Below are 14,134 nucleotides of genomic sequence, written 5' to 3'. Positions count from 1 at the left end.
GATGTTCTGTATAAATCCAATGAACCTTTAGAAATAGAGAACACTTAGTAGGAATCTCTTTATTTTCCCAACACACCTGCAACAGTTTTATTAAATAAAAGTTTATTGTCTACTGTTTACACTTGGGTCCTGCTATGTGTATCACAGACATCAAGTCCTAGTATGAGTTACTCATTGCCCACTTCCACTCAACTACAGACACTGCTTGAGAACTGGGTCTTGCTTTGGGGATTAGGGGAGGGAGGAAAACACTTGGGGCATTGAAAGTAGAAGGCATAGCCAGTACAGCTGGACAGCACTCATTGCTGTCAACCAGGAAAAGAGGATGAATGAAAAGCAGAAAAGGAATTTGAAGCAATTGTTTCCAGTGACAGAAATAACTTCAATGCTTGATTTTTTTTTTTTTTTTTTTTTTGCCCATCCAGGCTGAATGGCAGTTTGGGGATAGGATGAATTAAGAAGGGGTGGGGCTGGTGAGGGAAGAGAGAGAACATGGATATGAGTTAAAAAAGTATAAAAATTATCTAAAATATACATTAGATATAAATGCTCCATAACTCATTGGGGAAGCTCAAAACACTGGAAAGTGGCAATCTGCACTGCATTTATCTTTAAACAAGGGGTACTCCGTGTTCTCAATGTCGTGTGCAAAGCTGACCCATGCCAGTCTCGCTGTCTGACCAACAGCCAGGCAGGTCCACGGCTTCCCAGCGTCATGGCTAACACTAGATGGACAGTGTCGACAAAGAATGTAAACTTGAGTTTTAAGGCAGCTGGTACTGATGCTGCGCACAGGCTTAGCTCCGCCCACTCCAGAAACGGGGTGCTTAGCACTGAAAACAACAAACTGTGGGAAGAAAGGGGAACCAGCATCATTTGACAGAAACAGTATGCCAAAATATTTCCCTTTCACACACACAAATAGATGAACATTTAGAAAAACAAAGCACCCATTCCACCAACTTCAGCCTGTTCCTTAACAAATATTTCAAAATACTGATAAATAATAGTGACTGCAAGCAGAATTCCAGTGCCCGAGCCAATGGCGCCCAGGAAGTCTGCTAGTACCGACAGGGCACCGATGCATAGACCCCCAAAGGCAGCTGCTGTGGGGATGTACCTAAAAGACAAAAGACCTTTGTCAGGCAGTGGGGAACAAGGAAGAATACGGTAGCCAGAAGCAGAGCAGCCTCCAGCTTTGCTAAAAATGATAAACTTGTCAGCAGTCCTCACTCTGAAAGGAGTGTACACACGAGGAGACAGACCGATTAAGGCAATGATCTAAACCACCAAATTTTAAAATTGTAATACTTACAAGGCAGTGCAAGCTTTAGGACAGATGATTAGAATTTTAGACTGAAATTTACTATTTGCACCTATACATAGATGTTATAGTATATGTATTTTCAAACATCTCTCTGTAGCCTTGGGTTGGCCTAGAACTCATAGCAATCCACCTGCTTCAGCTTCCAAATACTGAGATTACATTAATAAGCCGCCATGCCTGACTACAATTTGGGGATGGGGGAAGAGGTTTGTTTTCGTCTGGATCTCAAATAGCATCCTACCCCCTCACTTGCAGACTTTCAAGATCAGAGAGACATGTGGCATCACATCTGATGACAATATTTCATATTCTTAAATAGGTAGCCCTAAATTGCCTCTTGTGGGGTAAAAAAATTTCAAACGAGACACATATGTACACATTGGCAAAACACTCATATACATAAAATAAATTAAGATAGGAACACTAGTGCCAGTTCAAGAAACTGCTGAAGAAATAGCAATCCCCATACAACTAGGTCCCTTGTATGGCCTGGTACTCAATGTACAGCCCAGGCTGCCCTTTAGCTTGCAGCAGCCCTGCATTAGCTTCCCCAGTGCTCGAGTTACAGGTGTACAATATGTAATTCAACTGAATGCATTAAGTAGTATGTGAATTTTATCTCAATAAAGTTGTCAGAAAGACCAAATACTGTTTCCTGGAGCCGGGGGTATGTATCAGTGTTTTTTAGAAGCTCCTGATAGCTTCATGCGCAGCCGGCCAACACAGAGAACTACTAATATGATCATTTAACGCTGCAGCGAGCAGTGAAAGCACAGTCTCTATTTAAATCTATATAGGCTGCTGTGGTGGTTTGAATAGCTGTGTCCCCCACAGACGCACATGTTTGAACAAACCTCTGAAACTAAGCCAGCCCCAAGTAAGTGTTTTCCTTTTCCGAGTTGCTATGGTCATGGTGTCTCTTCACAGCAATGAAACCCTAAGAGGCCTGCCTACACAAGCTCTGGATAAGGACAACACCAACAGACATGCTAACGTGGAAAGGGTCTCAACACTAACAATTAGGCAACTGAGGAATACTGGGAGCAGGAGAGACGGTCTCTCCAGGGAGAGGCCCCCCGGCTGGTTATCCAAATGGACAGCTCTAAAACCATAGGTGCACAGATGCCATTCATTGTTCATTATCTACTTAGGAATATATATATGTATACATACATACATACTCACATACACATTTGTTTTAGGAACGTGTGTGTGTGTGTGTGTGTGTGTGTGTGTGTGTGTGTGTAAGAGAAACACAAAAAAGATGCTGTGGATTTGAGACATCAGGAGGTAGGGGCAATAATATCTTCAAAAAGTAAGTTTAAAAGATTATAAAAGGGCCAACTTTTTGTGTTAGACAAGTTTTAGTTAAATTTCAATTCTTATAATGAGCAGAAAACAATAAATTCGAATAAAGCAGTGACCTTTCGAGATGACAAGACTAAAACCGTCTTATGAAGGAACGACCTGTGACCGTACCTGTTCAGCTCATGAACCATGGAGGTGTCTCTGTGGCCCCTCATCACCATCTGCTGCTCTTTAAGCTGCTTGGCCACCTGGCCAAAAAAGGGGGCAGGGGAGAAAACTTCTGAAATTAAACTATTCTCATTTGGTTGCTTTCTACACCGAGATATAGGCCCCTCAACACTGGCACTGTATGGCTCCCATGAACACCGTGCTGCCAGGTGTGCTGCCCACATTACTGTGTCTGCTCGAAGCACTTGATTAACTCTGTAAAGAGGATACTAAAGAGGGCTTTTGAGTAGGACTGAGTTTTAAAAGATCACAAAGCTATTGTACACGTTCAAAAGAACCAATTTTTCATCTGTTAGGGGTATATGAACAAAGCTTAAAACTATAAAAGAATTTTGGTACCCAAACACTATGATTTTTACAAAATTCTTTTTTTTTTTTTTTTTGGTTCCTTTTTTTCGGAGCTGGGGACCGAACCCTGGGCCTTGCGCTTCCTAGGCAAGCGCTCTACCACTGAGCTAAATCCCCAGCCCCTACAAAATTCTTTTTGGCCAGCTACATACTTACATCTTTGGCTGAGGAACCAGAAACTTCTATCCACGTCTTAGAAAAGAATGCACACGACCCCAACATGAAGATAATATACACGACTACATGAACAGGATCCTCAAATATGGCTCCCATGGACTCAGGAGGAGAGAGATAGTAACACAGGCCACCAACAGGGTAGGAGCGAGCAGGTCCTCCCCCGCTGACATCCTACGAAACAAGAAGCAGAGTCAACTCTAGCTGGCTGAGAACACTGGGGTTTCCATTTGTTACTGAGGATCACACCCAGGGCCTTCAAGTATCAAGTCTGTGCCTTACAATGAATTATGCCATAGACCTTAAGGTTTGTCTTCGGGCTGGGGATTTAGCTCAGTGGTAGAGCGCTTACCTAGGAAGCGCAAGGCCCTGGGTTCGGTCCCCAGCTCCGAAAAAAAAGAACCAAAAAAAAAAAAAAAGGTTTATCTTCATTTTTTTTTTCTTTTCTTTTTTTCGGAGCTGGGGACCGAACCCAGGGCCTTGCGCTCGCTAGGCAAGCGCTCTACCACTGAGCTAAATCCCCAACCCTTGTCTTCATTTTGACATGAGGTTTCACTATGTTGCCCAAGATAACCCAAAACTCTTGAAGTGATCTCCTATTTTAGCCTCCGGAGTATTTAAGACTACAGTTATCGCAACCAGAATTTATGTTTGAATTTTTAAAAATTTATGACAATGTTTTAACTTTTTAAAAAAAGTTTTATTACTATGTAGTGTGTATATAGTACACAGTACTATGTATTATGTAGTCTGTGGGTTGGTATATGTATAGCTCAGTGCATATGTGGAGGTCAAGGGGCAGCTTCATGGAATTGCTTCTCTCCCGCCACCCTTCATAGGATCTGGGAATCGAACTCAAGAGTGTTAGACTTACACAGAAAATACCTTTACCTGCTGAGCCATTTCACGAGCCCTATAGCCAATGAACCTCTACAATTTTAGGAGTTAACTTTGCGTTCTTCATTCCTTCAGAATTATATACTTCATTTTGTGTAAGACATTCAGTGTCATTAACAGAAAAGTGAGTTTTAAAAATATACATCTACAAAGTCTTGAGGGTAGAAATAGAAGAAATTCTAATTAATTTCTGATTATATTTGGAATCTGAAACGTTTCTCAACTCCCTGTTGCACTTTGCTATTAGGAGTGCAAGCCAGGCGGGCAGTGGTGGCGCACACCTTTATTCCCAGCACTGGGAGGCAGAGGCAGGCAGATCTCATAGAGTTCAAGCCCTGCTTGGTCTACAAAGTGAGCTCCAGATCAAAGACAGGGCTATAGAGAAAAACCTTTTCTTGAAAAGCTTTAAATAAATAAATAATCCCAGCACTCAGAGAGTTGAGTCAAGAGGATCAAGTGTCTGAGGCCAGCCTAAGCTTCAAAAAACCAAACCAAACAAAAAAACAACAAAACCTAGCTCAGTGCCAGGTCACACGCATTAGTGCACTTATCTAGAATAAGCACTGCATTTCAAGGAGGGCTCCAAATACTATTTATTTATTTATTTTTTGGTACAAATCAAATCTAGAATTCTATAAATGAATAAAGAAAAACAGGAAATTGTCCTTTTTTAATTCTGTAATTATAAGAGGGAAATGCTGTTACATGATCAAATTTTAGCTGGATTGCTTTAAAAATAAAGATCTGAGATTATTTTGTTTTGGGTTTAATGGATTCTCTATCTGTTTTTCAGTCCTGTTAATAACTACAAGTCCATCTCCAGCCTCGTCAAACGCAAGCTAGTTTAATGCCATTCAGGTCATGGAAAAGGAAAGAAAGAGAGAAAAAGATGATTCTTTCTTCCCATTTTTACAATTACCCGTAAATAGCTCTCCTCTCCCTATTTTTGGCAAATAGAAAGCGTTATAGCAGACACAACAAGGTGACAAGAGGCCAGATATGGTGGCCCAAGCCTGTGATTCCTACACACAGAGCTCGGCTGAGGCAAGAAGACTAGTCAGCCTGGGCCACAGCATGAGACCAGGTCTCTGAACAACGAGACTACAAGACAGAAAACCACTTTTAGGAAAGCACTTCTATGATTTTTTTTTAGCCTAAAAAAGCTATTTAAATGATACACAAAAATGTTTCCCATATAGGAAAATATTAATCTTAGAACATTTACCAAATTTTCAAAATAACAAAATGGTACAGCTATATCAATTTCAAAATATTTCAATATCTATCTCAATCAGCTAAAGATATAACTATAAAATCAAATTTTAAATACTTAATAAAAATAAACAAACATACTCACGGCCCACTGTCCTAGTAAGTTTACTAAGAAGTTGCCACTAAATCGAACAGACAGCATCTGGGAAATGACGTACAAGTTTGAAACTAGGGCGGACTGGAGGATTATGGGAATATTCGATGTGTAGAAGAGCTTGATGGGATAGCTACTGTACTGTCCGCGATACCGGGCCGACTTAATGGGCAAGTCAACACGAAACCCCTGAAAATGAAATTAAGAGTGAGAGGAACTACATATCAAAGAGCGCACAGAAGGAAGGGCAGCTGCGGAGGGGGTGGGACAAGCCAGCAGCAGAACTTGTATCCTCTCCCAAGAGCCTCCCGTTTTTTTCTATTTTATGGCAATAGTTTCCACCTTCAAACTCAAGTTTAAAGAATGGTTCTTGAAACATCGCTTGTTAGAAACCACCCTTTTGAACAGCATTGCCCTTGCTACACCAGTGAGAACATCACACTCACCTGAAAATAGATGACGACCGCAAACACGAAGACGGTGGCGATGAGGTTCATGAGGTTGGGGAGGTTCTGCCGATAGAAGGCCTCCCTCAGGGCTCGGACCTTGTCTGTCCGGGTAGCCAACAAATGAAACAGAGCTATGACTGCACCTTCAAACTCCGTACCTGAAAAACCAAGACAGAAATGAACTGTGGAGACCTCTTCCAAAGCCGCCTCAGAGTTCTAAACAGTAACTTAAACCTCAAGTCAATTTACCAGTTTATGACTCTATGTCGTATGAGTTTATGGCATAACCATGTGTGTGGGTTCTAAACATACTTCTCTCAGGGAGGCAAATCTCAACATAATCTGAACTGCGATTCACACAGTTGGCCTCTCCTTTACTTAGGGAAGCAGAGGAAGTACTGTGGGGATAAAGCAGCAGCAGAGCAGAGTAAACTACCAGACTCACAGTAGGTGTGTTATCTACCACGCGTGCCAGCAGCCCACTGCACCAAGGGTGTTCATAAACTCCCAGTGCTGCCTTCCTAAGGCCGGGATCCGACTAGACCCTGACTAGTCAGGGCAGGATGACACTGAGAAGTGCAGAGGGGTATGGGGAAAGAATGACATCTGCAGGACATAGATGCTATTATAAAGCCAGTTAGAGGCAAGGGTGTGAGTGCTCCCTGAGGACAGCCACATCGTAACCCACCACCTTTCTGTCCCTGCACTGCATTCAGGGAGGTAGATGGCTCTGGCAGCAATGGCTTAAGCAAGGTCAGAAGACAAAATTGCAATACTGTTCGCAACCACTGGAGCTTTAAACGAGCAGAGTGAGAGTGCACTCTCCTGACCTACTGTATACTTCACACATCTCTGCTCAGTAGGTTTAACATTTAGCATTCGTGGTCCCCTAGGGTAGCAAACTGGAGTGGCTACAGGCATGTGCTGCTGCATCATGAACTCATTTTCAGCATTCATCCAGCAAAACTCGTGCAGTTGCAGTCACTGTGCAATGTACCTCTGCCAGTGTTAATGGTAGTGGGACTAAAGGCCTTCCAGACAATGGTTTCACAGATGTTGGTGGCAATAAAGAGGGAAATACCAGACCCCAAGCCGTAACCCTTCTGTAGCAGCTCATCTAACAGCAGCACAATCAAACCAGCAACAAACAACTGTGGGGAAAGAAATGCACGTAAGCGGAAGCAAGAAAAAACTCAGGAAGGGCAGACGAAAGGCTATTTCATAGTCTGTGCATTCCCAGGTCAGACCTGAGCGCTGCTCTTCACCATGGTAGGCGCAGCCTCTGGCCTGCTCTACTAGGCAGAGAGCAGTTCTGAAAGTCAAGGTACTAGGAACACTGCCTCATTATACAGCAGACATTTCACCTCAGTTATACCATCTCAATAGTTTCCTCAGTGTTTAAATTGTGCCCATATGGGGGGAGGGGATGAATAATAATCACAACTTAGCATTTGATATGAAGAAACAGAAAATAATCCAAATACTTCCATGGAAGTAAAAAGCCAAATAAATTACAGAAACCTTAAAAGAAACCCTCTACTCCTAAGAAATGAGTTTGACACCTTTTACAAAGACTGTATACATTTTCTACATAACACAGTATGTACAGAATTAGCCAAAACCTAGAGCACAACAATAATATAGAAAATTTATTCTATACTTATGACAAAGATTGAATGTAAATTTGAAAAGTTAAGATTTTACCGTGTTTTCAAGCTCTTTTTTTAATTAAAACATATTTAACTCATGGCTGTTCTTGGAGAAGACATGCCTATAAAAACATGTATCAATAAAGTCAAGTTTCAGTCATGCGGCTCCTAACCTCACCCAGAGGGAAATGAGGAAATGAGGCATGCTGGAGCCCCTACCCTGCTCTCTCACAGGTCCCTACCTTACACGCTCCCACAGAAAGTAGCCTTGACTCCCCCCAGCTCAAGCAGCCCCTTCATTACCCATGGTCCCTGTCAATGAACTAACTGCAGAGTACCATCTGAGCACGCTCGCCTTAAACACCCTACATGCCAGTTCAGGGCCTGTACGAAGCCCAACTTGTCTACAACCAACTGGAAAAGGGGCAGAGTTCTCAAACTCCTGAGAGAACATGGCAGCCTTGTACTGTTTGACATTTTGACAAAGTGAGAGAAGTTAGGGCTGGTTTTTATTTTCAGCACAGTTAAGTCATGGCCATTGAGTATTTCCAGTCATAAATATAGCAACCATCCCCACCGCAGGGGACAGTACTTACTCACAAATAGGTCAGGCATGGTTTTGATAGATGATCTACATTACCTGAGTACCCCCCACCCCCCCATGCAGAATAATGTTGGCCTACAGAGCCCTTTGGAAATGAGACTCATCTTTCCACAGGAGTAATGTGTAAATCAATCTAAATGAGAAATGGTTTGTGCAATTTGAGAAATAGGAGAAAAGATAGTAAAAACTAAACAAACAAACAAATGTGAGCTCGTGTAAGTGAAAGAATCAGAAAATGGCGGCAGCATCTCCATGGAGCCCAGTGAGAACAGAACGGTGACCAAGTGTACAGTACATGTGGAATGCACGCCGTGAACCTGAGTGGATGTAAAATCACACTGGATGTCAACCTCACGTGGGCATACCCCATAGCTTGCCACTTAGTTTGACAAAAACAACTCACCTTTACTATGTGCCATGGGCAATGACACTATTTTGTTTTTAATTTCAATCAAGACCCAATTTAGATTTCAAGCCCTAACAATTAGTGGAAGAAGCACTATGTGAGCGAGACAAGAACAGAGTGAGAAACGCCTTCCATTAACAGCAAACGGGTTGCAAAACCCTCCGCTCGCTCCTAGGTGGACACACACTGATCCAATCCTGGCTCTTCAGGGTAGCCACAAATCTTCCATGTAAGCAACCCCTTGAAAAGACACAAATGGGTCACCGCCCACCAACAATCAAACATGGCATTTTTCTTTATACATTAACACTAAAAGAACTCATCACATATATACCAGTTATGCCAACAAGTTAATAATATTTTTTCCCCTTTCCTTCTTAACAAGCTGTGCTGTAAAGGCCACCTACCTCAACAGCTACTCAGTTACGTTCCATGACTCTCAGCCTAGTTTACGGGAAGGTCAGAAAATTACACTGGTACAGAATGTTCCAAGAGTAATACTAGTTCTGAACATCTTTTTAACTCATGGCTACTTGAGGCTAAGAGAGAATCACAGAGGTAATGTGTACTTGGTGTTCTCAAGGCCCTGGATCCAACCTTCAACTCTCAAACATAAAAGTTTATTGGCTGCATGAAGCAAATGTTTTAAACCAGGGGTTCTTAGCCTTCCCCACTGTGACCCTTTAATACTGTTCCTCATGCTGTGGTGACTCCAACCATAAAATGACCTTCATTCATAACTGAAATGTTAGTGCTGTTTTGAGTTGTAATGTAAGTATCTGATATGCAACCCCTGTGAAAGAGTCCTTCATCCCCAAAGGGGTTGACACATACTGCTTTAAAGAAACAAAAGCAAACATGATGTCCTTCCTATCAGTGGCCTCTTCAGCACTGCATCAGCAGTAAAAACCCTGAGCACTGAAGGAGACTAAAGTCAGTGTCCAGAGGATCTTCTCTCCCCAGTCAAGTCCCAAAGGCTATAACGTGTCAAACAAGTGATTTGTAAATGGAGAAATAAAGGAACTATTATCCTCTTGGGAAACACAACTTATACTGCAAGTGAACTCACTAGGTCTTAGCAAGTTATAATCCATTAAAAATCTGGCCCTGGAGCACAGACAAAACGGTGATAGCCTATTGGAGGCCATCCTTATTAACCATGCAAACAGACACTTGGCAGGCTAACCTGACCTGAGTCAGGCTCCCTGACTTATTAAAAAGAAGAAAAGAAAGAAAGAAAGAAAGAGAGAGAGAGAGAGAGAGAGAGAGAGAGAGAGAGAGAGAGAGAGAGGGAGGGGGGAGGGGAGGGGAGGAAGGAAAGAAAGAAAAGAATAAAAGAAAGAAAGGAAAGAAGGAAAAGAAAAAATGGTAAATTATACCCAATGAGATAGCCATTTATTCCTCAAATAATGGCATTGGAGACTATTTCAAAAATAAGAACTTGATCTTTTGAACTATTAGGAAAAAAATCCTAAATTAATTCTAATTTCAAACAGTAGATAAAGTAAATTTCTACGCTAACCAGGACTCTATTTTATTAACTTAAAACTTTAAAAAGAAAAAAAAATCCTCTGAATATTATATACAGTCAAAATTATGTTGGTCTTGAAAAAGTCAGCTCTGAACTATCCATTCCAGAAGTGCAGAGGCTGGATCTGCAGCTGTAGCTCTGGGTCAAGCCCAGTCCCACGTGAACCAGGCATGGCATGGCGGGTGTGAGTGATTCAAGCACCTGGGACACACGAGTGGGAGGAGCAAAAGCTCAAGGTCATCCTCGGCTATCTCCTGAGTCTGAGGGCAGCCCAGGCTACATGACACTGCCATAAATAAATCAATAAATTATCCTCCATGGAGCACATGGATATAAGTATATACATAATTACATTTAGAACATCATAATTTTGTATTCCACCAAGAAAGAAAAGGACTAGATACTCTGGTAAATCCCTAAAATCTAAGCAATCATAATGCAAAGGCAAGCAGCCTCTCAGTTTGAGGGCTGCCCACTAAACTACAACAAATGCCTTACTACACCCATTCACTTTCAGACGAGGACGCTGTTTTTCAGCCAGCTCGCTGTTAGTGCACTTTCCGAGATTAGCAAGTTTCATTTCCGTGATAACAGTTTAATGCTGCACATGCTTGTCTCTAATTGGTGGTTCAAGAAATCCTCTCCTGCAACCCCCCAACAACTGGGACTCCAGGCGTGTGCCTCAATGCTGGGTTTCACAATCACTTTTCTCAAGTGATTTCAGCCAACAAGTAAACTCAAACATCGATTGTACCTACAGGGCATAAAGGAACAGCTAGGATGCTAACCCTAGCCAGTATGGCCAAGGTGACAGCCACCCAAAGGCAACCAATACCCAACCACTGCCACTTGGCTGGCAACAACAGGAATGTAATGTTACCTGAGGGAATACAGCTGATTTCAGAGACCTCAGAATGTGGAAATGAACATCACAGAACAATGACAGAGCAGCAACCGTAACAGTGACAGACTGTGAAGCTATTAGAATAAACGTTTTTACATCAACACATTTATTAAGTCATTTCAGCAATCATATTGTAACTAAATAATTCAGTAGGAACTGATTTCTGTCATTCACCAGAAGAACTGTTAGATAAGGTGCCAAAGTCTACCAGCATATGAAAACCAAGACGTCTTACCTGAATAATGATAAGGAGGCAGATCCCAGCACCCATTTCTGCAGGGTCCCCGTACATCCCCGTCATGACATACACAATGGCTTGCCCAATGGTAATGATCATACCAAATACTGACAAAAAAGGAGTATATGCTTACAACCAAAGACAAAACATAGTAAAACCCAAAAACTAGGAAACATCTTTACCACAACCATACTCAAACTTGGGAAAAGCTCGTTAATTTTATGTTTGCTCACGTTTCTGGGCTCCATTGAACAGAGCTCTATCTTTGGGTGTATCTCCGACTTCAATGATTTTGGCTCCAGCTAACAACTGCATAATCAAACCAGATGTTACAATTGGGGAAATACCCAATTCCATCAATGTTCCTGTAAAGGAAGGAACAAAGAAGAAATAACTTTTATACCTAATACAGTTCAGTTTAGAGCATCCCAGCCCTGAATGTTTAAGAAAAGGTTTTAAATATTACCAAATTTCCACTGATTCCTTAAACATTAATTAAAGATCATTTATTAACAAACCAGCAACAATACAGTGGGTAAAAAGTGTTATGCTATAAAAATATTAAATTTCTATAAACTCTAAACTTAAAATATGAAGTCCTTCTTAAAAGAAACCTTTTGGGTCTGGCAGGTACAGCTAAGTTTTAGAGAACCTGAGCCCAGAGTTCAATATCCTGGGCCAGCAAAATGACTTAAGTCAGTAATGGCACTGAATACAGGTCCCAGGATCCACATGGGGTGAGGAAAAAACAGATTCCTGAGAGTTATCCTCTGACTTCTAAATACAGACTGACACACTCGTGCACTTATTCACAAATACATTTATATTTGTAATTTATAACATGATATAATATAGCTTTGTAGTAGAATACAGTCTAACATGTAAGGCCCTAATGTTTAATTGCCCACAACACAAAATTTTAAAAAGTAAGTAAACAGAGGTGGGCTGTAGCTAGCATCCCTGCCTAGCATAAATGCAAAGCCCTGTATTTAATCTCCAGCACAGAAAGGGAGGGAAGGAAGGAGGAAGGGAGGGAGGGGAGGAGGGAGGGGAGGAGGGAAAAAGGAAGAGCTTCCAAGATTTTTGTCTAAATCATTGTTTTTAAAACTTACACTATAATTGGGTGTTATTTAGACTTTTATCGTATTTATTTACTTGTTATAGTCCAGTTTCTCTTCAGATCATATAAACCTTTTACTCTATTACTTATTTACATTATTAGTCGTGTGTGTGTGTGTGTGTGTGTGTGTCTGGGCACACACCTGACACGGTACAATTTTGCATTGTGTTACTTCTCTCCTTCCATCATGTGGGTGTGGGTCCTGGACAATAAACTCTCAGATCATCAGGCGTGGTGGCAGGGGCTTTAACTTTGCTGAACCATCTCATCAAACCTTATTTGTTTCTAAAACAGAGGCTTGGTATTTAGCCCAGGCTAGCCTCGAATTATCTATGTGGCCAGGGATGACCTTGAAGTCCCATTCTCCTGCCTTTACTTCCTAAGTGCTAGGATCGCAGGTGAGCAATCCTTGGGAGGCTCAGGATATTGGCTTAGGTGCTACGCTTAGCAAGTGACACACAGTAAGATCAACAAATGCTTGGCGGGCTGGAGAGGCGGCTCAGTGGTTAGAGCACTGACTGCTCTTCCAGAGATCCTGAGTGCAATTCCCAGCCACCACATGGTGGCCTACAACCATTTGTAAAGGGATCCAGGGCCCTCTTCTGGTACTACAGTATGCTCACATAAATAAAATAAATAAATCTTTTTTAAAAAAAGGAATGCTTGTTGAATCAATGATTAAATAAATTACATTATATTCTCATACTGTAATATGCCCATTAAATAAAGTAACTCACTGAAGACATTAAAAAAGAACAGTACGTATGTATACTTGTGTGAATATATGGATTTGGGTATGTATATCCTACTTTTAAGCATATAAATGTAAGTATAAATGAATATATGCAGAGGAAAAATCTGGATAATTATCTGAAACTTACCCACATCCCAGGAATGGGAGATATATATATATATATATATATATATATATATATATATATATATATATATATATATGTATATTTTATAAATGCCGATGCATTGAAGACATTAGAAAACTTCCAAGAACCAGGGACTGCACATATCAGAGCTGTGCGGCTCTGTGAACAAAGTGGCTGCCCCTACAGTGACTGTGCTTCTACAAGGATGAGTGCTTGAACAATGTGCTGAAAACAAGCGGCTACTCCATTCAGCCTTCAAGACGAAGGACTGCATCACCACCACCATCCACACCTCAGGGACATCTCAGAGAAAGGGGTGGGAGGAATGGAAGAGCTGGGTAATGGGGAAGAAGGCAGGCTGTGACATGCGGTCCTACGTGTACCTTATGGCTGTGGCACTCGTGAGTCCACAGGAGTCACTGATGCATGTAAACAGTCTGCACAAGACTACACCACTCAACGCTTGCCTTCAGCAGTCACCAGAGGTCGCTGGTGACTACTCACGTCCCTGTGAACAACTCCACGCCAAGCCCACTAGGTCACAAAGCAAAACAAAACAAGGGGGCGGGAGAGATGCTCAGCAGTTCTAGAGGACTCAGGCTTGATTCCCGGCACCCGTATGGCGTTCACAACTATCTGCAACTCCACTTCCAGAGGATTTTTTTGAGTCTCCATGGGCCTACAGTCATACATGCAGGCAGAAC

General features: G+C 41.8%; 1 protein-coding gene across 6 annotated transcripts in view; it reads right to left on the bottom strand.

Annotated features, from left to right (window-relative positions):
- Sec61a2 (SEC61 translocon subunit alpha 2) overlaps positions 1 to 14,134 on the bottom strand; it is a 38,078-nt gene that overhangs the window by 11,060 nt on the left and 12,884 nt on the right. For 2 of the 6 annotated variants that reach the window (XR_005495306.2, XM_039095932.2), the window contains exons 5-11: positions 11,663 to 11,794; positions 11,427 to 11,536; positions 7,095 to 7,248; positions 6,095 to 6,255; positions 5,640 to 5,837; positions 3,368 to 3,559; positions 2,807 to 2,883 (exon numbers count right to left, since the gene is read on the bottom strand). Coding sequence is in view for 5 of the 6 variants with exons in the window: in XM_039095932.2 (XP_038951860.1) it covers positions 2,807 to 2,883; positions 3,368 to 3,559; positions 5,640 to 5,837; positions 6,095 to 6,255; positions 7,095 to 7,248; positions 11,427 to 11,536; positions 11,663 to 11,794 (1,024 nt within the window). In the remaining variant the exon portion in view is untranslated. Of the gene's footprint in view, positions 1 to 44; positions 1,121 to 2,806; positions 2,884 to 3,367; positions 3,560 to 5,639; positions 5,838 to 6,094; positions 6,256 to 7,094; positions 7,249 to 11,426; positions 11,537 to 11,662; positions 11,795 to 14,134 lie in introns of those variants that run through there. The other 4 variants (XM_039095933.2, NM_001170343.1, XM_006254257.5 and 1 more) reach the window with 4 other exon arrangements.

The sequence above is a fragment of the Rattus norvegicus genome, chromosome 17, assembly GCF_036323735.1.
Source record: "Rattus norvegicus strain BN/NHsdMcwi chromosome 17, GRCr8, whole genome shotgun sequence".
In the NCBI taxonomy this organism is placed as follows: Eukaryota; Metazoa; Chordata; class Mammalia; order Rodentia; family Muridae; genus Rattus; species Rattus norvegicus.
The sequence above is the reverse complement of the archived record's forward strand: the minus strand, read 5'-3'. Positions and strand labels throughout refer to the sequence as shown.